At 37.7% G+C, this 25035-nt stretch overlaps 4 protein-coding genes across 4 annotated transcripts in view; 3 read left to right on the top strand and 1 right to left on the bottom strand.

The window, feature by feature from the left end:
• Positions 1-12832: 12832 nt before the first annotated feature.
• On the bottom strand, positions 12833-14903 carry LOC111903417 (uncharacterized). Its single transcript, XM_023899194.1, has 3 exons — positions 14553-14903; positions 13361-14471; positions 12833-12945 (listed from the first exon to the last, which is right to left on the bottom strand). The coding sequence occupies exons 1-3, from the start codon at positions 14901-14903 to the stop codon at positions 12833-12835; spliced, it is 1575 nt and encodes a 524-aa protein (XP_023754962.1).
• Positions 14904-19300: 4397 nt separating this feature from the next.
• Positions 19301-20962, top strand: LOC111903403 (protein CANDIDATE G-PROTEIN COUPLED RECEPTOR 7). Its single transcript, XM_023899180.2, has one exon. The coding sequence runs from the start codon at positions 19480-19482 to the stop codon at positions 20803-20805; it is 1326 nt and encodes a 441-aa protein (XP_023754948.1). The 5' UTR covers positions 19301-19479; the 3' UTR covers positions 20806-20962.
• Positions 20963-22958: 1996 nt separating this feature from the next.
• On the top strand, positions 22959-24502 carry LOC111903402 (small heat shock protein, chloroplastic). Its single transcript, XM_023899179.3, has 2 exons — positions 22959-23854; positions 23949-24502. Exons 1-2 carry the CDS (start codon positions 23593-23595, stop codon positions 24386-24388), a joined length of 702 nt encoding a protein of 233 aa, XP_023754947.1. The 5' UTR covers positions 22959-23592; the 3' UTR covers positions 24389-24502.
• Positions 24503-24833: 331 nt separating this feature from the next.
• Positions 24834-25035, top strand: part of LOC111903401 (protein GAMETE CELL DEFECTIVE 1, mitochondrial) — a 1471-nt gene continuing 1269 nt past the window's right edge. Inside the window, exon 1 of the mRNA XM_023899178.3 lies at positions 24834-25035. This exon is cut by the window's right edge and continues 367 nt beyond it. Within this exon, the coding sequence (XP_023754946.1) occupies positions 24888-25035 (148 nt within the window). The 5' untranslated portion in view covers positions 24834-24887.

Raw genomic sequence — 25035 nt, 5'->3', positions numbered from 1 at the left:
CAAGAAAATGCAACACCCTTCCGGGTCATCTTGGTAAGTGGCACGACGATCTTGGAGAAATCCCTAATAAACCTCCGATAATAGCCGGCCAATCCCAGAAAGCTCCTGATCTCAGTGGGTGATCTCGACACCTCCCATCTCATCACTGCCTCAATCTTGGCCGGATCGACCAATATCCCTTTCTGGTTAACAAGGTGTCCTAGGAACTGGACCTCTCTTAACCAGAACTCACACTTGGAGAATTTGGCATACAACCTCTCCGATCTCAGAACTCCAAGGATCTCCCTCAAATGCTCCTCATGCTGCTCTCTAGACCTCGAATATACCAAAATATCATCAATGAATACGATCATCGACCGATCCAGCATCGGCCTGCACACCCTCTTCATGAGATCCATGAACGCAGCTGGGGCATTGGTGAGCCCAAAAGGCATCACCACAAACTCGTAATGTCCATAACGAGTTCTGAATGCAGTCTTCTAGATATCTTCATCCCAAACCCTCATCTAATGATAACCCGACCTCAAGTCTATCTTGGAGAACCAAGATGCCCCCTGTAACTGATCGAACATATCATCGATCCTAGGTAACGGATACCGGTTCTTGACCGTCAACTTGTTCAACTCCCGGTAATCGATACACATCCGGTGTGAACCATCTTTCTTCTTGACAAAAAGGATCGGTGCTCCCCAAGGCGAACTACTCAGTCGAGTAAACTCCTTCCCCAACAGCTCCTGAAGTTGCGAGGATAACTCCTGCATCTCCGGCGGCGCGAGGCGATAAGGCGCCTTGGCGATAGGTGCTGCTCCCGGAATCAAGTCAATACGGAACTCCACTTGTCTTTCCGGAGGCACACCCGACAGTTCCTCAGGAAAAATATCCGGGAATTACGCACTACCGGAACCTCGTCAACTGAACTTGGCCTCCCAGTGGCCACTCGTGCGTCCATCACATAGGCTATGAATCCACTGCAGCCCTGCTGCAAACTCTGCCTCGCCCTGGCAGCCGAACAGAACGCTGACCCACACCGGGTCCCCTCGCCATACACAGTAAGCACTCCCCCACTAGGGTCTCGCATAGTCACCAGTTGTCTCTTGCAGTCAATGACCGCTCCAAATTTACTCAACCAGTCCATGCCCACGATGACACAGACATCTCCCATAGCGATAGGAACTAGGTCTATAGGAAAATCGACACCAAAAATCTCGAGCACACATCCTCGAATCACGTCGGTGGCATATACCGCCTTCTCATCCGCTATGGAAACCCTCAGAGGTCGACTCATCACCTCTTGCTCAATACCAAGGTGCTGACTAAAAGCCAAAGATACAAAAGACCGACTCGCACCCGAGTCAAATAATACCAAGGCAGGTACAGAATTCACAAGAAAAGTACCTACGCATATCATAAAATAAGCACAACATCTCAGCATAAAAATAAATACACAAAAGAATACATACCAGCCACGACATCTGGCACCGCACGGACCTCCTCCGCAGTCAACTGAAAAGCTCTCCCATGAGCCTTCGGAGCCTCGGCCTTTGCTGGTCGAGCCTCGGTAATCCTAGTAGCCGGCGCAGATCCCTGCGTTGATCCCTGGTGTAGCTGAGGGCACTCGGCCTTCTGATGGCCAGTCTGGTTACAATGGAAGCAAACCATAAATCCCTTGGGGCAATCCCTGGCGATATGCCCCTCCTTGACACATTTGTAGCAAGCACCCGATCGACAGGTCCCCTCATGACCCTTGCCGCACTTCTCGCAGGTGCGACCCTTCTGGCCTCCAGTCCTCGAATCAGTGGACTTGGTCCGCTTGGCTGTCGGATGAGACTGATCCGGCCGCCGATCCACCCTCTGAGACTCGGCCTCCTCCCTGGCCTGAGTCTCCAAATCAATCTCCCTCTTCCTGGCATTTGCCTGGAGCTCATCAAATGTCTGGTACGTCGAGTTCGAAACGAACTCCCGGATGTCCCTCCTCAGAATACCCAGATACCGGCTCATCCGAGCCTGCTCAGTAGACACTTGCTCAGGGCAGAACATCGCCCTCTCATGAAACTTCCAGGTGACCACAGTAACCGAATCATTACCCTGCTTGAGGGTCAAGAACTCCAGAACCAACCGTTCCCTCTCCACTGGGGGAACATACTCGTCTCTGAACATGGTGGTGAACCTCTCCCAGGTCACCGCTGAAATCTCTACAAGAGTGAAGTTCGCCGTCACGAACTTCCACCAATCCTTCGCTCCCAAGCGAAGCTGGTTCAAAGCGAACCGTACCCTCAGATGCTCCGGACATGAACAAGTATAGAAGCATCCCTCAATTTCAGCAATCCATCTCATCGTAGCGATCGGATCCTGCGTCCCATCAAACTCGGGTGGCTTCGTGTTGCTGAACTCTCGGAACAGCAACGAGTCACCTCCCTGAGGCCTGGTAGCAGCCACAGCTTCCGTAGCTGCAGCGGCTGCGACCTCAGTCACCGCGGCGTACCGCTCATCAAAAGTCTCCAACAGCGTGGTCTTGATAGACCCAAACATCTCCGGAATCTCGGCCCGGATTGCCGCAGCCACCTCATCGTGGATCATCTGAGGAATCTCCTCGTCACTCACACCGCTCGTCTCAGGTCTGTGGCGTGTCCTAACCATGATGCCTCTGAAATACAACATAAAGATATCAGAGACCCAATCGAGCATACTCGCACTCGATAACGCAACCATACTCGACCTCCGATACCCAAAGGATTCTTACTTGTACTGCCCACTAATCCGGTGTCTTCAGTAGTACGGGCCCTATACTACTGACTACACCGCATCAGCGTTCACCCCAAGTCCTCCTCCTTGGACCCCGGATCACGAGTACTCTATTCTTGCTATGCACTGATTACCTACTCGCTCTCAAAGCATCTCATAGCATCAGATTTCCCCTAGACTAAGGCATCACAAATCAGGCCACGCTAGTCCTAATATGAATACCTAGTCTACTCTAGCATGCATAACATATCGCAACATATCTTATAACACATATTGTAAGGGTATTTTGGGGATTTTACCGTTCGGGCACTGGCTGACCGTACACACTGCTTCTCCTTTGGTTATTACAAAATCTCTTATAAAATCTTTATGCCTTTATTAATTGAAAAATTCCTCAAATCCTCGGTTTGAGTTCAGTTATGCCTGAAGGTGCATCCGAATCCCTCAAACCAAGGCTCTGATACCAACTTGTAACGACGTAAATTTTCAAAACAAATTTTTGATTTTTTGAAAACATGTTTTCATCCAAAACAAGTCATAAAGATCCAATGTATCATATCATAATACAAATCATATAAATCCCAAGATCATAAATCCCCCATCAGTGTGTACAGATCACGCCGGCGCCTTCCCACGGTCCTCGCTAGTACCTGAAACACTCCACACAACAACTGTAAGCATAAATGCTTAGTGAGTTCCCCAAAATACTACTTACACACATACGCCTTTCTAGGTCATGACCTTCCGGTCCATGTGTCTCAGGGGACTTCCGTCCCAACCCGGTAAACCTTCCGGTCTTACCCGCGTCGACCTTCCGGTCCACATCACAATGCCTTCCGGCCCATAACATAAATGCCTTCCGGCCCATAACGTAATGCCTTCCGGACCATAACATAATGCCTTCCGGCCCACATCAAGCATAGCATACATAGCACATATAAACGGCTAACTTAATCACATACAATACATACAACTCATAACATATCCGACCTTCCAGTCACACATAAGTACCTTTCCAGGTACAGTATAGTGAGAAGACTCACCTCATAGGAAGTCTAGAATCTTGCGTGCTCGATATCTCCAAATCTCGAAACGACGACCCAACCCCGCCTAATCACAACAAAATATCATTCTAATTAATATAGGCTTCCAAGACTAGGCTACACCCTTTTCATTATCCCACAGAGGGTAAAAGACCATTTCACCCCTCCTTGGCTCAAAGTCCACATATTGACCAAAACCCTAAAAGTGAGCAAAAGTCAACATCTACAGTACGCGGGGCGTACAGACAAATGTATGCGGGGCGTACATTGACAACTCAATAGTCGGGGTCTCCACCCAGTACGTTGCGCGTACTGGGAGTTACGCCCAGCGTAATAGTCAGATCTATACACACTTAATCGGTTAAGCCACTACTTCAATTTCTAGATCCGGCCTTATTTAAGCATCCTTACTCATAAAATCGGAACCTTTAAGCCTTGGCATGGCTGTAAAGGCTCTTACACTCCTTAACACCTTTCCATTTCAACTCAAGGATCTAGATCTCATGCATGGCTAATCATTCACGTCCAAGATTACATTTTTATGGATCTACAACTCAAATGGACCAGAAATATGATGGATCTAAGCTAATGGAGACCACTTGCTCATAAAGTCTCCACCTTTGGGACTAAAACCCTAGAAAATGGTCCATAAAGCATACCACAAGATCTACAAGCCAAGATCCGAACTTTTTACCTTAGAAACAAGCTCCAACCTTTGCTAAGCCCGGATCTACACTTGAACACCAGCTTCTAGCCTTCACAATGGACTCCTCTTCTCCTTTGCTACCTTGAAATGACACCACCAAGCTTAGAACACTCACAAAAGGGCTAGGAACGAAGGGACACTCTCTTAGGGTTTCTTTCTGAAGGATGGTGGCTGAGGAACCAAGCCATCTCATTCCTTTTATAGCCAACAACTCAAATTAGGGTTTTGGGTCTGGATCGGTTACGCCCAGCGTAGCCTTAGGTACGCCCAACGTACCCGAGGGGGAATGCGTATAAATGAAGAGCGCGAGTACGCGCAGCTTACTCCTCGTACGCCCAGCGTACTCGCACAACATAAAAACCCTAAAATGCCAACAATTAAAGATGAAGGGCTAAATAAAAGGGTACCTGGATTTCGAGCTGTTACACAAATACTATGATTTTTCTAAGTTTATTGCTATAAAGTTTATCGTCGTTTTAAAAAAACTTCAGTTTATATAATTAATTCATTACATGTTAGGGGATAATGGCATTTTCTCCGGCTCATCCTGGATATTTGAATCCTCAGGACCGACCCTGGGTGTAAACGTCAAGATTCAAACTTGGAGTCCAAAACTTGCACCAAAATCTAGATCCAAGGGTTCTAATACAACAAATGACTCAATGGTCCATAAAGTTGCCAACTTAATGGACTTCATGCATGGTAACCCAAGATCCCATGCAAAGAAGGTAACCATAACCTAGATCTAGCAAGCTTAACTTAAAAAGATAAGATCTTTATGACTTATAGAAGCTCACAAGCTCATAAAATCCACAAGGAGGGGTTTATCTCGCCAAAAGGAACCACCACAAGAGCTTTTTCTTCTTTTTCTTCTTCAAGGAAATCAAAACACCATTAACACATCAATATCACCAACAATGGTTCAAGGGCTCAAAAGGGACGAATCTAGGATTTTTCAGTGACTTGGGAGTGAAAGAGGCTGAGGATGGACAACCTTAGTCTCATCCTCTGTTTTATACTTGATTTTTAGGGTTTAGAACCATCAGGACTGACTCACGTCGTGATCTTATGCCTCATGTCGTGAGGTTTGAAAACATGAGTCAAACGATCAATAGTCATTCTCACGACGTGAATATGGCTTACGTCGTGAGCCTATTCTAAATGAAAAAAAAAATAGTTTTAATACCTCAGAGTCCGGATGCTACATAAGTTATGTCAAACATTATTGAACTACGAAAATATGATTATGCACATACCATTGCTGTCAGGATCATACCATGGTATGGACCCTTCATGAATGCACCATCAAAAATGAAATTTAATGAGATTGTAATAGATGCAAAAATATCTCTTTTATTTTACAAAAAGGTTCGCCTCCAAAGTGCAGGGATCCGAGGATTTTCTCAGTTCCTTGTAAATTGGGGAACCTTAGTTTTCCAAAATCCGTGCTTCATCTAGGAGCTTCAGTTAATGTCCTTCCCTATTCTGTTTTTGAAAAATTAAAAATGGGAAATTTACAAAAGATCGGGACAATTATCCAATTGCCTGACCACTCAACAGTACACCCAAAAGGTGTACTATAGGATGTTCTTGTCCAAGTGGATAATTTGATTTCTCCTGGTGATTTTTACATTTTGTACATGGGAAACTTGGACAGTTCAGATGCAAACTCAATTATTTTGGGAATACCTTTTTTGAAAACTACTAAAACCAAGATTGATGTTTTTGTTGGTACTTTTTCTATGGAGTTTGATGGTGATATTGTGCACTTTAAAATAAATGATGCTAAAACTCCAATTGATAAATTTTCTATTAATTATCTGGGTATCACCAGTCCTTTGTCTGAGGACTGTTGTGATATTTCTAATGGTTTTATGTAAGATTTATTTTAGACAGGAAACCAAATAATTATACATTAAAGGAGCTGGCAGAAGATAAGCTTGAGGAGGTGGAAGAGGTTGAGCTGGAATATGCTAAGAAAAAATCAAAGACAAATTTGAACAGAAACAAACTTTTGGAAGAAAAAGAGGGAAAGGTGATTTTTGGTAAGAATCTGAAACGAAAAGAATCTGAAGGGAAGATTTCTGGGAAGAGAAAGAAGACCAGAGTAAATCCTTGTTGTGAAATATAAAGTATTGAGACTGTTATCTAGGTAGTGATTTCATCGGAACTTCCTTGTTGTGAAATCTGTGACATCCCCAAAATCTCGGCCAGAAAAGACCGATTTTCATTTATGCTTTTAAATAATTTCAGAGTAAATCCTTTTGATTTGAAAGAGTTGCGGAATTTGTTCCCAAAAACAAAACATGATAAAACAATGTTTACCAAAGCATTTCATAAAAGAAATGTATTTTCATTATATAATCAAAACTCGGGTGTCATGTTCCGATACAGATCAATAAGCATAAACGATAACATTACAAGTCATTCAACAAATATATACATATACATACTTGTAAACAAAATAACTTGATGGTTCATCCATCTTATGCCCTCGCGCCACTTCCTGTAATACAAATAAAACTGAGTGGGTCAGGCTTGGGAGCCTGGTGAGCATATAGGGTTTTCAACCCACAATAATTAATTATATTTAATTTCCACCAACCAACAATAACCCAATTACCCATTCCCGTTATTCTCACTTTATGTCCCTAAAACAACTAACATAAGGGACCTAGTCTAAGAATATTTCATCGGGGCGACAACACATGCTTCGGGGGTTCCTCAGCAATATAAGTCAAATAAGGCAACCATGAGGGGGATGGAGTACAGCGAATGAACACCCAAGTTCATTAACACCTACAGGTGGCGAACCTGCTAATGTTCCACAAGACTGTCTAGAAAAGTCCGTGGTTGTCATCTAAACTCCGCTAGATGACTAAATCAAACAACAACGAGGCCTCTCATCTGTTTATTACACACCAACTATCTATCCATGTTCTACCCAACATATTAGTAGATAAAATATACATTTTTATACATAGTTTAAAAACCTGTATAGCATGCTTTAATCAATACATATTCCACATAACAGATGAGGCACACACACACATAACACGTATTTCATAGAGAAATAATCATATCTATAAGATAGAAGAAAGTGAATACACATTCACACATATAAACAACAAATTACTTAATACACTTAAACCATACTTGTATTATTATCGTGTTTGTGAAAGGTAGTATACACTCACTTGATCAGAAGATGATCGGACAGCACTACGACTTGCAGAATTAGTAATTCTCAGCAGATCTGGAAGATCTTCACAAAAATCGAACTTCTCTCGGGCAGAGCTTCGGCTCGGGAATCGCACTTCTCGGGATCTTCGGGATCTCGGGACTTGCTTCGGGGCTCGAGAATAATACCGGGGCTTCGGGGTATTTCTGGCACGCAAATCGATGCAAAATGGGAGATAGAAGAGAGAAAAATAGCAAATGAGTCGGCTTCCCTCGCATCCTATTTATAGGAGGCTGGAGCCTCGGAGTACGCGGGGCGTACTGGTCCGAAATCGTCACTGCTTACGTATCCGAAGTACTCGAGTGCGAGTGTCGACATTCCTCGGTGTACGCGGGGCGTACACGAGTATGCGGGGCGTACTTCGAATGAGTCCGATGACTCCTCTTCGGACAATGCCGGATTTTCCAATTAAATTTAAACTCCGTCGGCTAATTTTAACTTTATTTTTATTATTTATTTTTAATAGGCCGGGACAGAAAAACTTCGTTATAAATTCATAACTTCTTCGTTTGACGTCCGTTCTCGCCTAACTTTTTATCGCTTCGATACCAACAACGAGATCTTCGATTCTCATTTAGATTGTTTCGGCTAAAAACCGCTTGATCTCAAATCGAGTATTCGGGCTGCATACTGCTAAGTCGAAACTTAGAAAAATCATAACTTCCTCATACGAAGTCAGATTTGGGCGTTCCTTTTATGCACGCTCTCGGTTTAACGAAATATACGACTTTCGTTTAGATCGCTAAGGCTAAATATCACTCTATCTTAAATTCATATTTTACGTCACTCGGCGTCGTGCCGGTTCTGTCGCGAAACTTTGACAGGTCATAACTTCTTTGTTATAACTCGGATTTTGGCATTCCTTATATCTCCGGAATCCTTGTTTCGACCACTACAACTTTATGCAAAGATATCGGGCTTATCACACTTTAATATTTACGCTTATTTTATTCTTAATTCATTAAATTATAAAAATCAAGAAAATAAACACATAAATCACATAATTCACAAATAATACATTTTTATTATTTCAAATTTAGTTACAAAGGTTAACCTAGACTATTACATTGCTAAAAATGGCAAGCCCAGAAACACAGGCGTTACAAAATCTTATCATGTGACAAAAAAGAAAGTGACATACTTTAGTTTAAGTTTTTGTTTTATTATATTTTAAATTTTCATTAGGTCACCTACATCTTTCCATTTGTTTATAATGTTTTATCTTTTTCTTACTTGAGGTCAAGTAAGGTTTAAGCTTGGGAGATTTGTTAGATGTCATTTTATGCATCTTATAAGGTAGTTTTTATTATCATTTTAGCATCATATTTTGTACATTTGCATGTCATTTATTTAAATAATGTTTAGCTCATGTCTTTCGTTAGAATTCCCGTACCACTCATGTTTTTATGTCAATTTCAGATAGTTCGAGTGAAGCAGTGCTTTGGGAGCAGTTGGATGCACGTTTGGAGCTTAAAGTGGAGCTTGGGACTTATGGACTTTGTTGAGGAATGCTTGCAAGATGCTTTAGTCAAGAAAAATTCGATCGAATTGATCACACGAAGATAGAATCTACAATCTAAAGTTAAAGAATGCTGCTGGCATCTTTGACCCCCTGTCAGTATTTTGACCATATCTCGAGAACCGTAACTTCGATTGATGCGATTCAAAATGATCTAAAAAGTAGACGAATTTCGGACGACTTAGAAACAACATGCGATCACGTGTTGTCTCTATGCAATCATATGGATCCTTTATGTGATCGCAGGTTAGGTCGCAACATGGATTCGAGGTTTTTTAGTGCCAAAAATTCATTCGGAAGTGAAAAATGAAAACCTGCGATTGCAGGTTGTGTACATGCGATCTCAGGGTGGCCAAAAAGCTCCAAAATAGCATCCTACTTCATTAAAAAGGCCTGAGACACGTTTTCTTCAAAACCTGCGATGGCATGCGCGTCATTTTTGCTGCTGAACGTAAAAATAGACCTTGATAGCCTTCCAGTAACCTAAGTTGGCAATTCCAGATGTACCAGACGATGAAAATACAATTTTGGAGGCGTTTCTTCTCCGATTTCAACGATTTCTGAAGATCTGAAGACTGTGGATCATCTCCTTCAAGTAGATTATTAAGATTAGTTGTTTGATATCTCTTTTCATTTGTTTTTATCAGATTTTAGCCATGTCTGGCTAAAACCCTAGTTTTCAGTTCTGCAAAGACAAGTACTTTTCATGTGATTGATCATTATATCTTTTTTTTCTATCTAGATTCTTCAGTTTTGTTCTTAATGAATGTTTGATTTTGATTCTTGTTAGTTTGATCACCTAGCTAGGGTTTTATCATTCTAGTTAATCAGTTATAGAATACGTAACTGTTCTTGTCAACCGGTAATAAGTAACAAGTAATAAATCGGTTTCGTGTTTGGGATTTGACTTTATTATAAACTATAAAAATCACATATTTACGCTTCCGAGCCTGTGAGAAGTATTGGATATTGCTGAGAATTTTACATAGAACTTAATGCAATTTTTCCAATCTGAATTAAGAGCTTGTTTGATTAGCCAGTAAAAAGTTAGGGTTAATTAAAGAGCTTGTTTTGATTATCTAGTTTAGGTAAAAGAGAAATTACTAGAGCTTGTTAGTTTTTCTCAGTACCTGCTTAGATAGAATGCATCTCAAATAATAAGATATGGATTAGTTACATGATTAGGAAAGTCATAACAAAACTGAAAATTGTTTTTTATAGTGATTTTCGTTTAATTTTAATATCACTGCATTTTTAGTTTTTAGTTTATAATTAAAACCCCATTCTTAATAATTTATGTCTTGACTAGATTGTGCCTGATGCAAAAAGACATTGACCATTAGGCTGCACCCCTGAGGATTCGACCCTGCTTCCCTATGCTATATTTTTAGTGCAACCAACAGTGATAAATTTATTTGTTCAATACGTGTGTGACAGCGTGTTAACACTTACTCTTAAACAACACAAACATCAAAACTTCTCGACTCGAATAGTTTATTCACTATAAACCAGTTCGATTATACATCAACTTACATCAGAACCCTTACTATAATAACACTCTCTCTCAAATGAAAACAAGAACAAGATCATACTTATTACAGTATAAATTATATAACCCTAATCTGAGAAACCCTAATACAAAAACGAGAGAATAATGAGAGAAAATATCTTTGATCTTAATGAAGTTATCTTACAAATGACACCGGCCGGCTTCAACTTTAAATACTTCGGATATGAAGCAACCCATGAACCATAAATGACCGGCGTATAAACCCGAATTAGCCTTCCCTGTATAAAGATTTACACAATCTACCCACGAATAATAAAAATCACACAATTTACCCTTTAACAAATTATTGTTAAGATTTGATTATAGAAAATATATTTTAACAAAACATAACTTTGAAAATAAACCTTAACTGAATTAATTTCAGTTTGTCAATTATCAAGAGTATTTTCAACACCCCCCACAAACTGAACATTAATTCAATTTTATGATTTGTCATTTTTAAAAACATTTATTAAACCAAGTTTGTTAGAAATATATTCATGTTGAGAAGATCCAAGGGCTTTAGTTAAAACATCAGCATTTTGGTTTAAAGACTCAATCTTATTAACCTTTATAACACCATTTTCAACCTTTTCTCTAACAAAATGAAGATCAACTTCAAAATGTTTAGACCTTTCATGAAAAACTGGATTTAATACAAGTTTAATTGCTGATTCATTATCACAAAAAATATTAACAGGATTTAAACCAGTTATTCCTAAATCACAAAGTAATTTTAAAATCCAAATAATTTCACAAGTTACAGATCCTAAGGCTCTGTATTCAGATTCAATGGAAGAACGAGAAACAATACTTTGTTTCTTGCTTTTCCAGGATATAAGAGAACCATCAAAATAAACAAGATATCCAGTAACAGACCTTCTACTAAAAAGACACTTAACCCAACCAGCATCAACAAATCCAAAGACTAAGAGAATCATTTTTTGCTATATGAATTCCTTTCCCTGGACAATCTTTCAAATATCTTAACAATTTGAATGCAATATTTACATGTGACTTATAAGGCTTGTGCATGTATTGACTTAAAATTTGGACTGCATATGAAATATCAGGTCGAGTCATAGTTAAATAAATCAATTTACCAATTAATTTTTGAAACTCTGTAATATTTACCACATAATCTGAGGGATCAAGATCACATTCTCTCTTAATAACAAGATTAGGTTCCAAAGGAGTTTTAACAGGTTTGCAAGCTAGCATGCCAAATTCATGTAATAATTCCAAACAATATTTTCTTTGATTTAGACAAATACCTTGATCAGTTTTAATTACTTCAATTCCAAGAAAATATTTCAGTTCTCCTAAATCTTTTATTAAAAATTGAGATTTTAATTTTTTTTTTAACATTATCCAATTCAACTTTACAATTTCCAGTGATAATAATATCATCCACATAAACCAAAAGAATAACTATAACATGCTTAACTTCTTTAACAAACAAAGAGTAATCATTTGTACTTTGCTTAAAACCAAAAGAAGAAAGGGAAGAACTCAACTTCTCATTCCATTTCCTAGGAGCTTGTTTAATCCCATAAAGAGATTTAATCAATCTACAAACTCTATTATCCTTTTTAGAATAATATCCTCCAGGAAGTTGCATATAAACACTTTCAGAAAGATCACCATACAAGAAAGCATTGTTTATATCAAGTTGGTATAAAGGCCATGCATAATGAACAGCTAAAGCTAAACACACCCTAACAGTAACAATTTTAGCAACAGGTGAGAATGTTTCTTCATAATCTATACCTTCTCTTTGACTATACCCTTTAGCAACTAACCTTGCTTTATACCTTTCAATTTCTCCATTTGATTTATATTTAATTTTATAAATCCAACAACAACCAATAGCTTTTCTACCTTTGGGAAGATTTACAATTTCCCAAGTATTATTCCTATATAAAGCTTCCATTTCATCATTCATTGCTTTTATCCATTTAGGATCTAAAGCAGCTTCACTATAAGTTTTAGGTTCAATTTTTTTATTAAGACCAGAAACAAAAAAAAGATTTTAAGAATTTAAAGCTGAGTAATTAACAGATCTCTCTATACCATATTTATGTCTCCCTTCCACAACATAATCACTAAATCTAGAAGGCATATGAATTGTACGTCCTGACCTAACTGTTTTGATTTTAACCCCAAATTGATTAAACAAAATATTAAAGTAAACAAGAACACAACCATAAACTTCATCTTTTGATTTTAACAAATAAACCCATGTAGCTCTAGAAAAATCATCAACTATTGTCAAAAAATACCTAAATCCTTCTGAGGTTGCCACTCTATAGGGCCCCCAAACATCCAAATGAATTAAACTCACCAAGTTTAGTAGTAACATGCTGACTAACAGGAAAAGACTCTCTAGTTTGCTTAGCTTTATGACATACATCACAAGGTGGAAGAACTTCATTACCAAAATTTAATCTAGTTCTTAGAGAACTTAAGGCTTGATCAGAAGGATGACCAAGTCTATTATGCCAAGTTAATTTGGGCACACAACACATAGAAACGGAATGATTAACACTACATGAATTACCTGAAGGTACACTATTGATGTAATAGAGACCCCCTGATTCTCTACCATTCCCCACCATCTCCTTTGATTGTAAACCTTGAATTTTACAATTATGTTCATTAAAAACAACCTCACAATTACTATCTTTACAAATCTTATGAACAGATAACAAGTTAACATTGAAATCAGGAACAACAAAAACATCAAAAAGAGTCAAAGAATCAGATACATTCACATTGCCAATTTTTTCAATTTTAGCCGAGGTTCCATTAGGATGACTAACAAGTATATCTAGTTTAGACACATCCACAATGTCATGAAGAGAAGACTCAGAAGCTATCATATGTTGATTTGCTCCAGAGTCAACAATCCATTTATGAGAACTAACAAATGAATTAAAAGCTTGAAACAAACATGCACCTGCCATATTAGCACTGGCAGATGCTTCCTCATTAAGCTGTCTGTCACCAATAAGTTGTAAGAATTTGAAATATTGTTCCTTAATGAGCTGATGAAATTCTGATTCCCCACTAGAACCAGAAGCACTAGAAGGAATAACACTCCCTGAGGTAGTAGTAGAGGAATTGGCAGAAATTTTTTTATTGAAACCATTCTGATTATTAGAGTGATTATTAGCCTTATTCCTTGGTTTAAAATCCTTAGGATACCCAGTAAGCTTATAACATTTGTCTATAGAGTGACCCTTAATTTCACAATTTTTACACTGAACATGTTGTGTTTTATTTTTATTAGAGTTATTGAAACCAGATCTATTATTAAACCTGCTATTAAAAGCAGTAGACTGAGACTTAGACAAAGACTGTGAAGACTGAAGAGAAGATAAGGATCCATTTCTTTGAATAGATTCTTCTCTTGAGAGAATAGAAAATGCAGTTTTAACATTAGGCAAAGGTTCCATTAGTAAAATATGACTCTTTACATGACTATAAGATTCATCAAGTCCAGATAAAAACTGCATAAGTTTCATGAGATTAGAATGATCCTTTAATTTGACAGAAGCCTCACAAGTGCACTCAGTCAAGCTGGTAAGACCATCAAATTCCTTCCATAAGGAATCAAGTTTATAAAAATAGTCAGATAAAGAAATTCCATTTTGTTTAAGAGTATTAATCTGTTGATGTATATTAAACACAACTGAACCATCTGACTTATTATATTTTTCAAAAAGATTATTCTAAATATCCTCAGCTACCTCAGAGTAAGCTTGACTTTGGTATATAGAATCAGAAATAAAATATAAAAGCCAGGAACAAACAACAACATTAGCCCTATCCCACTTGGATTGTTTTGACTCATCAACACTAGTTTTCTTAAGAGAACCATCAATAAAACCTAGTTTATTCCTAGCTTTGAGAGCTCTAGAAATAGAACTCTTCCATAACATAAAATTTTCATTACCGGTTAACTTCGTAGTAACTATAGATGTAATAGCATTATCAGATGGGTGAATGTAGAGAGGATCATCAAAGTTAATTGACTCATCCTTTCCACTTCCACTTGGTGTAAAACCAGGATCACCAGCCGAAGCAGGATCACCATCCATTTAGACAACAAGAAAGAAACAACAAAAAACACTACGACAAAAACGACAACAGTACTGATCTAACGTCCAGATGGTCACCAAGTATGTTAGGGCCCAAGACAATCAATACAGTGTCAAAAACACGCAAGAAGCTAACACTAAACTGGTGTAAACACCACAATCAGGATCTATTAATCAGAACAATAATAAGACAGAAAAAGAAAAAAGAAGGGAACAAGAAAGTCCTCACAACAGTTGGAAGAGACTACGAAGAATCGACTTTCTATGTCCGTCTCTACTAGGGTTTATCGGTGATCAAACCCGACCCTTAGAAAGTTATTTCAGACTAGAGATTGATCGATTATGAGAGAAGTTTGAAGATGGACAGAAGCGATGTCCTAACAGCCCAGGTGTTCGTTTCTCCTTAACTTGTTCCTACAAGAATCCAAACCAACTCGCAGTACCAGGAATCTTAAACAACAAAAAAAGAAACAGGAAAGATCTACACAAGAACAGAACCCTAGATCAAACAACAACAGAAATGATCTAAAAAAAAATCAGAAAATACCTTTCTGAAAACGATGATCTGATGACGGAAACCACATTCGAGCGTCTAGATCAAAAAATCGAAGCCTAAAAGCTCTGATACCATCTTAAAAAACACAAACACCAAAACTTCCCAACTTGAACAGTTTATTCACTATAAACCAGTTCGATTATACATCAACTTACATCAGAAACCTTACTACAATAACACTCTCTCTCAAATGAAAACAAGAACAAGATCATACTTATTACAAAAGAAATTATATAACCCTAATATGAGAAACCCTAATACAAAAATGAGAGAATAATGAGAGAAAATATCTTTGATCTTAATGAAGTTATCTTACAAATGACACCGACTTCAACTTTAAATACTTCGGATATGAAGCAACCCATGAACCATAAATGACCCACGCATAAACCCGAATTAGCCTTCCCTGTATAAAGATTTACACAATCTACCCACAATTAATAAAAATCACACAATTTACCCTTTAACAAATTATTGTTAAGATTTGATTATAGAAAATATATTTTAACAAAACATAACTTTGAAAATAAACCTTAACTGAATTAATTTCAGTTTGTCAATTATCGAGAGTATTTTCAACACTTACATATGCCCTTGTTGTAATGAACTTTAGATGTTAGCTCACACTCGACTTCTCTCTGAACACCAACATTGACTTTGATGACATAATCTAAAATAGAGAAAAACATGAGATGACCGTGGCATTTCAAATAAAACCAAAGGTCATCGATAATCTCTTTTTGTACATCCAATCTATATTCAATGACTTGGTAAATTAATAACTAAAACTTATTATTCATCAAACATCAATATTTAATTTAACAAAATAAATAATCCCAAACCTTTACATAACAAACCTTAAACATACCATTTTAATAATTCCACTATTATTTGTTTTAACCATTTTGTAACATCCCAAAAATACTGGTAAAAAAATTATTTTCAAAACACCCAAAATGATACAACCAATTTTTCCATAACCAAACATAGTAAAAATATCATCAACATTAGAGTAAGTCAAATAACAGTGCGGAATAAAATTAAGGGGATGTTGTGCAATCACGTCGTGCGCTTCCCTTTGGAATCAAAAGTACATGAAACATTTAAACCAAAAACCTTAAGCATAAAGCTTAGTGAGTTCCCTAAAATACCACATACCATAAATAACATCAGGCCCCACCCAACATACAAACAGGTCCCGCCCAACACACAATGCAAGAGTCACAAAAGTAGTTAGCATCCTTCATAGTATAGCGAGGAGACTTCTCACACAACCAAGAATTGGGTACTACGCACCACCTATCGAATCACACAAGGTAAACCCTTAGTCCACCTTCTAAAACAAGCATCTTACTAAAAGTCAACCCTAGTCAAAAGTCATTTGTCAAAGTCGACGGCAATTGACCTCCACGTCGTGGCCATCCATTGGGCACATCGTGGGAACTTTTTGACAAAACAATCACGGTTTCCAATTTCGCCGCATCGGGACACCCAACTCGCCACGTTGTGGGAACGAGTTGAAACAACTTATTTGCTCAAGCTCTTAATCAGTTAAGTCCTAAGCACATACTTTCCTGAAGGTTTCTAGGGGCTTAAAGGGCTCATAATAATCCTAACTTTATGGACATGCATGTCCTTCCCCAATCTAGGTCAAATTATGAGAAAAGGGACCTAAAGTTCAAACATGATTACCAAAACTACAACAAATCCTATATCTAGAAGATATGATGTCTAGGGGACTATGGAGAGCCATAAAGTTACAAACTCTATTTCTTCTAACCATCCAAACTCCACTTATGAGGCATATCATGACACTAAACATAGATTTAAGAAGAGGACCTCAAAAAGGTGAAAGCTTGGACTTACAATGAGTCCAGAAGATGCACACAAGGTTGAAGATGGGTTGTTTGTTGGATCTATGCGCCAAACTCTTTTCTTTTTCCTACAAGAACATCACAATATGCAAAATGAGCTCCAAGAGCTTCAATGAGGCTATGGTTTGCTCAATGGTACGTCGTGTCAACTAAACGAGACACACGGCCCATGCCACGTTGTGGCCACCCAAAAACTCCTAAATTACATTAAAAATTTATACCTCTGGATGTTACACATTTCTTTTGTAGTTTAGATAATGGTAAATCAATTGATAAGAATTATGTTTATTATCTATTATTAACTTAAATTTATTTAATAATCCTTTTTAGCAAACACTGTCAATCTATTTAAATTTAACTAATTTATTATAATTTTGTTGGGCTAAAATTTTGAATTTTTATTAGAATAAAAAATTAAATTTTAGCTTTGAATTAAACTATTATGGATTCTAAAAATTAATAAGGTAATCCATAAGAGTTGAACATTTATAAAAGTTATATAATCTAGAAATTTTATATTTCCATTATGATTTTGAAAACTAAAATTTTATTAATTTAGAAAAGTCAATAAACTATGACAGTTAATTTTCATAGATAATAAGTTGATGATATAAAAAGGTACCCTGACTGATATGAAATAGGTAGCAAAAAAGGTTCGAAAAATAAAAAATGATTTTGGTTTGTAGGTAATTTGAGTTGTATTACTCATTGACTTTCCAAAGATTCACAAATTCATAGAAAACCTATGGGTAATAACTAATAAGATTACTTTTTAGCCGTTTAAAAAAATGCCTTTGGGATTATTCACGAACCAAATACCTTTTTTTCATTCCATCTTTCACATAAATTAATAAATCAATACATTGTTTTGTTTGGTCAACTTATTTTACACATACATACATACACTTAACAAATTATAGGTACCATTTTCGTAATTCATTGTCTATGCAGGGATAAAAGCTCACTTTTTAAAATTTGTTATTAGGAAGGGGCATTTATATTATGTTTTAGCATATACACCATTCCTATAAATATAATTATGCATAAGGACCTATTATTTAAATTACAAGAACCTTTTTTTAATTTGTTTTCTGCGTTGGGACCAAACATGTGAAACCTACAAACTGCAAAGATACGAAAGGTAAGAGATGAAAATGTCGGTGTTCAAAATTAAGTGGGTAAAAGTGATATTTTACAAAGTAGGGGATAGAAAATGGCATTTGACAAAGTAAGTGGTAGAAAGTGAGAACGTACGGAAGTTTAGGGATCAACTATGCTAAAATAAGAAAGTTTTGTAGCTAAAATTTAAAATAAAAAACTTCATGGCTAAAATTTTAGATTATGTATGGCCAAAGTCTAACCTAACAAAATTTTAAGGTAAAAATATAAAACTGTTTTGTACCGTAGATGAATGTCTCAAATGCCCTATTTTTTTTCCAAATCTATGTAGCCATATTGACTTGTAGTCAATTCCTGGAATGTTTAATGGGCTCAAAAAAACCTTAAGAAAGGATTGATGTTGAGAACAAGCACACATGTGTTGTGGTAGCCCAACTAGAAAGATAAGATTTGAGGAACTTGGTTTGTGTGATGCCCTATTTTTTTTTCCCAAATCGATGTAGCCATATTGACTTGTTGTAGTCAATTCCTGGAAAATTTAATTGGCTCAAAACAACGCCGAGGCTAAATATATGGAAGGTGGGTCTTAGGAACCATTTAATCTTTTTAATTTATGTAAACTTTCTATAGAAATTTTACAGGGACCTATTTTAAAAAATTACCTATAAAAATCTTTGAATTTGTATAGATCGTAACAAAATAAAACCACAGTAATGAAGAATATAATTTAGCCTAAGATTAATTTTTAATACTGGTTTGTTTCGATCGGATACTTCTTTATTGGGTTAATCGGAAATTAACAAAAGGTTCAAAGAAGTTAAAGACATAAATCCATGGGGTTGCAACGTCGTCGTTTCCGATGTTTGTCGTGATGTTATTTCTTGTCATCGCCGTGTCCATGCCGTCCATTCTACAATCTTGACTTGAGAAGTCAATGGCCGTGCTCATTCCGTCGATCGCCTGAGTCTCTCATATATTCCAACGTCAAGTCGTCAACAACCATTCACGTTGCCTTCGATAACAAGAAATGGGTTCTCTCCGGGTGTCTGTATCTTCCCTCGTCGTCATCGCCGCCGTCTTTCTTCTCTTCGTTCTCACCTCCGCCGAAATCCGGTTCACCGAGATTCGATCCGATTCAAACTTCAACATTCCGATAGACGAATTCGGATTCACTCACTTCGGCCGTCTGCACCTCAACTTGTCTCAAATTTCATTCAATCCTCCAGAACCCGATCTTTCCAGAATTGGATTCTTCTTGTGTACTCGTGACTCATGGATCCATGTCGTCGAACAACTCCAATCGGAGAAAATCCGTTGCCCTCTCGATTCCCCCGCCGTCAAACCCGTCTTTACCTTCAACCACCTCAAACCCACCACCACAACGCCTTCCTACGATGCCGTTTTCAACGTCACCGATACCAATCAATTCACACTCGTTTTTGCCAATTGCGCCGGCGGCATCAAAGTTTCCGTCAACGTCCTCTCCGTCATGTACAATCTAAACCCCCAAAACAACCGCCGCGATTACTTATCCGCCGGTAAATCAAATCTCCCTTCAATCTATTTCTCGTTTTTCTTGATTTATGCGTCTCTTTCCTGTATATGGATCTACACGCTGCATCACAGGAAGTCATCGGCTTATCGAATCCATTACTTTATGTTAGCCGTGTTGCTTTTAAAAGCCCTAAATCTCTTATGCGAAACCGAGGATAAATCCTACATTAAAAGATCAGGCACACCTCATGGTTGGGATGTTCTGTTCTACATCTTTAGTTTCTTAAAGGGTATCACACTCTTCACTCTGATTGTTCTCATAGGCACTGGTTGGTCTTTCTTGAAACCTTACCTACAAGACAAAGAAAAGAATGTGTTGATGATCGTCATCCCCTTGCAAGTCGTCTCCAATTTGGCTCAAGTGGTGATAGATGAAACGGGTCCATTCGGACAGGATTTATCTACATGGAGGCAAATCTTCTTGTTAGTAGACATAATCTGTTGTTGTGCTGTTTTGTTCCCGATTATTTGGTCGATCAAGAATCTGCGAGAGGCTGCTATGACTGATGGAAAGGCGGCTGTGAATTTGATGAAATTAACATTGTTTAGGCAGTACTATGTTGTTGTCATATGTTACATTTACTTCACAAGGGTGGCGGTTTATTTTTTGGAGATGATTACTTCCTATCGGTATGCTTGGACAAGCGTGTTCTTAGCCGAATTGGCTACACTTGCTTTCTATGTGTTTACTGGATACAACTTTAGACCCAAGACGCACAACCCTTACTTTGCCATTGACGATGAAGAGGAAGAAGCTGCTGTTCAGGCTTTGAAGCTTGAAGATGAGTTTGAGTTATGAGGTTGGTTGTAACTTGTAAAGGCTTGAACATGCCAGGTCTAAAGCTATAAAAGTAGGAAATTTGAGATCCTGTTCTTGTAGCAATTACTTGTAAGAATCGTCAATATATAGTGATTATGTGCAACAAAAGTTTCATAAAGAATTTGGTTTGAGTTTATCTTATAACAAGCGATGGTGGGGCAAAATCTCTTGCTTTTGTGAATGATGTACAGTTTTGCTAATTGATTGGTGAAATGAGGTTTCAATATATTGCTTAATTACACAGTGTATTATTAAAGAAACCTTGGTCTTGAAGTAAGTACTAGTAGCTAGCATAGATCGTCGTTTCAAAGCTGTTGTCGCATTCGTAATGTATATTCACAAGTTGCATTAAAGGTTTAGATTACAAGTTGAATATATAGGCTCTAGGAGATAAAGATAAACACACTAACAGTGATGGAGATAGCACAAAAGAAAATCCTAATCCTACATAAACACTTTACACCCTCCTCAAACTCAAGATGGAATGTGATAAGCACAAAAAAGTGATGGAGATGACACAAAAGAAAATCCTAATCCTTACACAAACACTTACACCCTCGTCAAACTCAAGATGGAATGTGATAAACCAATTTGAGTAGGGAGAAAAAGAGAGTACCATAGATAAATTAGCTAAAAGTGTAAAACATCCATCGAGTTTTATAACTTCTCAAGAAGTTTTCAAATTATGTGATTTTTTGATAACGGAGAGATATTGGTTATTTTAGTTTCATCAAGGTACCTAGTATAATCGGGATTAATTCAAGAAAAGTTGAGTTTCATTTTAGCTATGATGTGAGCTTGGAGGTGCAGAATACACACATAGATAAGTTAACATGATCTCGGAAACACAGGTTTAGGGCAACAACTCTAGTGGGTTCCAATAGAAAATGGGCGCGATCAAGGTGGGTCAGCACCCTATCCCGAAATGGTGAAATAATATCTATATGCAATGGATATATTTATTTGTTATTTTCCCGCCAAAATGTCAAGCTTTTGTTGGTAACAATAGATGCGACTTCCTGTCGAACAACCGAATTAAACTACAATCTTTGTATATATGCATGAATTCGGTTTGACATGCAAACACTTTTTAGCTATTACATTTTTGCAAGAATTGTCTCAAAGATCATCAAATAAAAAACAAGATATTATGTGTTTTTACTCTTCGGAGTTTGCCTTGAATCAATATTACATTTTTTGGATTTTTTCAAATCAGATTTTTTGAACCTTATTTTCTATCATATTGTAATGAAAAAAGTTGTGTGCAATAGAATGAATTATTGAAAATTTACCAATTGTAGAGGGTTAAAAAGGTAACAGAAAAAAATAATTACATAAATGGTGTCTATGGTTTCTCAAAATCTTAGTTTTCGTCCCTAACTTTTTTTTTACACAGATGTTTTCAATTTCTTGCGTGGTACGTCCCTTATTCATTTAAAATGAGTTTTCAACCATTTTGTTAATCTTTTATCTTTATTTAACTGTTTGAAGCCATATAAAAATTATTAAATTATAATTAAAATTCACTACACCACTTTCTCACATTTAATCTTAACCCTACCATTCTCCTTCTTCTTATTGACAATCATATATGATCTCAACCCCTCCCAATTTCTCATCCATACTGATTCCTTCAACCCTTGACTGTCGCCTTCATCAAAATGGCGCTTTCAGTCTTTGATCGATGCATTCGTCCGACCAATACCTTTATGCTCTAAGCGCCTCATTCTTCAGATAGAAGTCAATAACCTCCACCCTCTTCCATTTCTCCCTCACTCTCTGATGCCACTTCCATCCACCGATAATGTTATGTGTCACCCCTCTTCTGTTCCTTTCTCCCCCTTCGCCTTCTCCTTATACGAGCATAGATGAAATTATTGCAATTGTTTGGATGCTTGGATGTTTAGACCTCTCTCTAAAGACATAGAACGATGAAGGGATACAAAAGATGAATAATAGCTGCAATTTTTTAGGATGGTGATGTTTCATAGACATAAAACAAGGCACAAACACACGTACACTTTTTCTTCTTGAGAACAATCCATGACTGCCATGCACACAAAACAAGAACATATGCTTTGTTGAGAATTTTAATTTGTGGTTTGATTGGTTTTGGTTTTGATTCCGGGGTGTTCCTTGTTTTTTTATTTCAATTTTTGTTGGGGAGTTTGGATTCATTGTTTCTTCGTTCACATATTTTGGATCTTGGTGTGTGGTTTTTTTTAGTGTTATAAATGTTTCAATACATAAGCTATTGATCTTTCTCCTTGGAGGTGATGAGGGGATAATGAAACCTCGGGTGACCATGATGAAGAAGACGGAAAAGGAGGGTGGATGGGGATGGCTCACAACGGTGAATGGAAGGAGGACTGATGCTACTCATTTTTAATGTGGAGGACCGTTTTTGTCTTATTTCTAATATAAACTGTATTTGAACAAAAAGAAAAAATAAAAAGATATAAAAGTGACCAAGGACCAAATACGTAGAAAAATAAAACCGCAGACCATAAGTAAAATCAAGGACAAAGAGTAAGAATCTAATAAAATAAAGAGACCTTGTAATTTAATTTTGTCATAAATAAATAAATATAAAGGCGACACAAGACACCAATTTCTAGAACGCCCGGGAATTTCCTATCCTCCAGGTCTTTCACGAATTCGCCATAACCTCCTGCCTGTGCATATATAAACACCTTCAACCTGATGCTTCGATCATCAAACCACAGATAAAGAATCATCATCATTCATCAATATCACCAATAACTAATGGCTTGCACAACAAGCGGGATCTCTTCTTCCCCTCTTCTCTCAAACAACATCTCCAAGCCTTCAACCAAATCGATCAGACCTACTTGCTGTGCCTTACGTTTCTTTCCGCCTTCACGAACCCGCAGCAGACTCCCCGTCGTCAGAGCTCAGGCAGAAAAAGATACCTCCGTCGATGTTCAAGTCAGTAGCAACCAAGGCAAAGCTTCTGCTAATGGATCCGTAGAACGCCGCCCCTCATCCACCACCATATCCCCTTTTGGTAAGTCAATACTCAAAACACAATCATCCAAATCTAAACATTTCTGTTTTTTTCCAAACGCAAATTAAAAAACGATCTTATTATGGTGTTGCAGGGTTGTTGGATCCATTATCTCCGATGAGAACAATGCGTCAAATGCTGGACACGATGGACAGGATATTTGAAGACTCGATGGCGTTCCCAACGAGGACTGGTACGGCCTGGAACATTCGTTCTCCATGGGACATACAGGACTCTGAGAATGAAATCAAGATGAGATTTGACGTGCCTGGACTCTCCAAGGAAGATCTGAAGGTGTATGTGGAGGATGACATGCTTGTTATCAAGGGAGAACATACGCAGGATGATCAGAATGAAGGAGGCGACAAGAGTTCCTGGACTAGACAGAATTACAGCTCCTATCAAACTCGCATTGATCTGCCGGATAATTGTGAGAAAGAGAAGATCAAAGCTGATTTGAAAAATGGTGTTCTCTTGATCTCCATTCCGAAGAAGACGGTTGAGCGAAAGGTGATTGATGTGGAAATCCAGTGAGTGTATTATATCAGTATATCATGTAGTTCACTTCAGAGTGTGTGTATGTATATATGGAACCTTAATTTTTCTAGTTTTTGGCTATAAAATAAGAGGAGGCTATAGTTGGTGACATTTTACATTATTTTACTTGTCTCTTATCTAATTGCTGTCGTTTAATTTAATTTATTCGGCTGTATATTTCTCATCAAATTTTATAAATTGTTTTTATTGTTTCACAAGATGTCAATGCAAGTTAATCATCGCATGTGATGTCGGCAGAACTTCTAAACAACGATTTATCGGATTACTAGTGAATCAAACAATCTATTAGGCCACATTTAATGTATTGAAATTATCATATTTAGCCCAAATTAAGAGAGCACTAAGATCAAGCCCAATTAGGGCCCAATAAAATCAAGTCCAGAATACTCCATTAAAATTTAGTTTCACTCTTTTCTATCATGTTGGACTCACCAGTCACCACAACGGCGTAACCATTTCCACTTCCACAAACAAAATGAAAAAAATTGGCAGCTTTTCGTCTCTAATCAACCGCCGATGCTCCGCCACCGCCAAAACCTATCTCAGACGGCTATCAACCAAGACATCCGATGGCCGAGACGAATGGAACGATGCGTGGGAAACAGCGTGGCTCCCTGAATATT

The sequence above is a fragment of the Lactuca sativa genome, chromosome 8, assembly GCF_002870075.4.
Source record: "Lactuca sativa cultivar Salinas chromosome 8, Lsat_Salinas_v11, whole genome shotgun sequence".
Lineage (NCBI taxonomy): Eukaryota > Viridiplantae > Streptophyta > Magnoliopsida > Asterales > Asteraceae > Lactuca > Lactuca sativa.
Note: the sequence above shows the minus strand (reverse complement) of the source record. Positions and strands in the feature narration are given on the sequence as shown.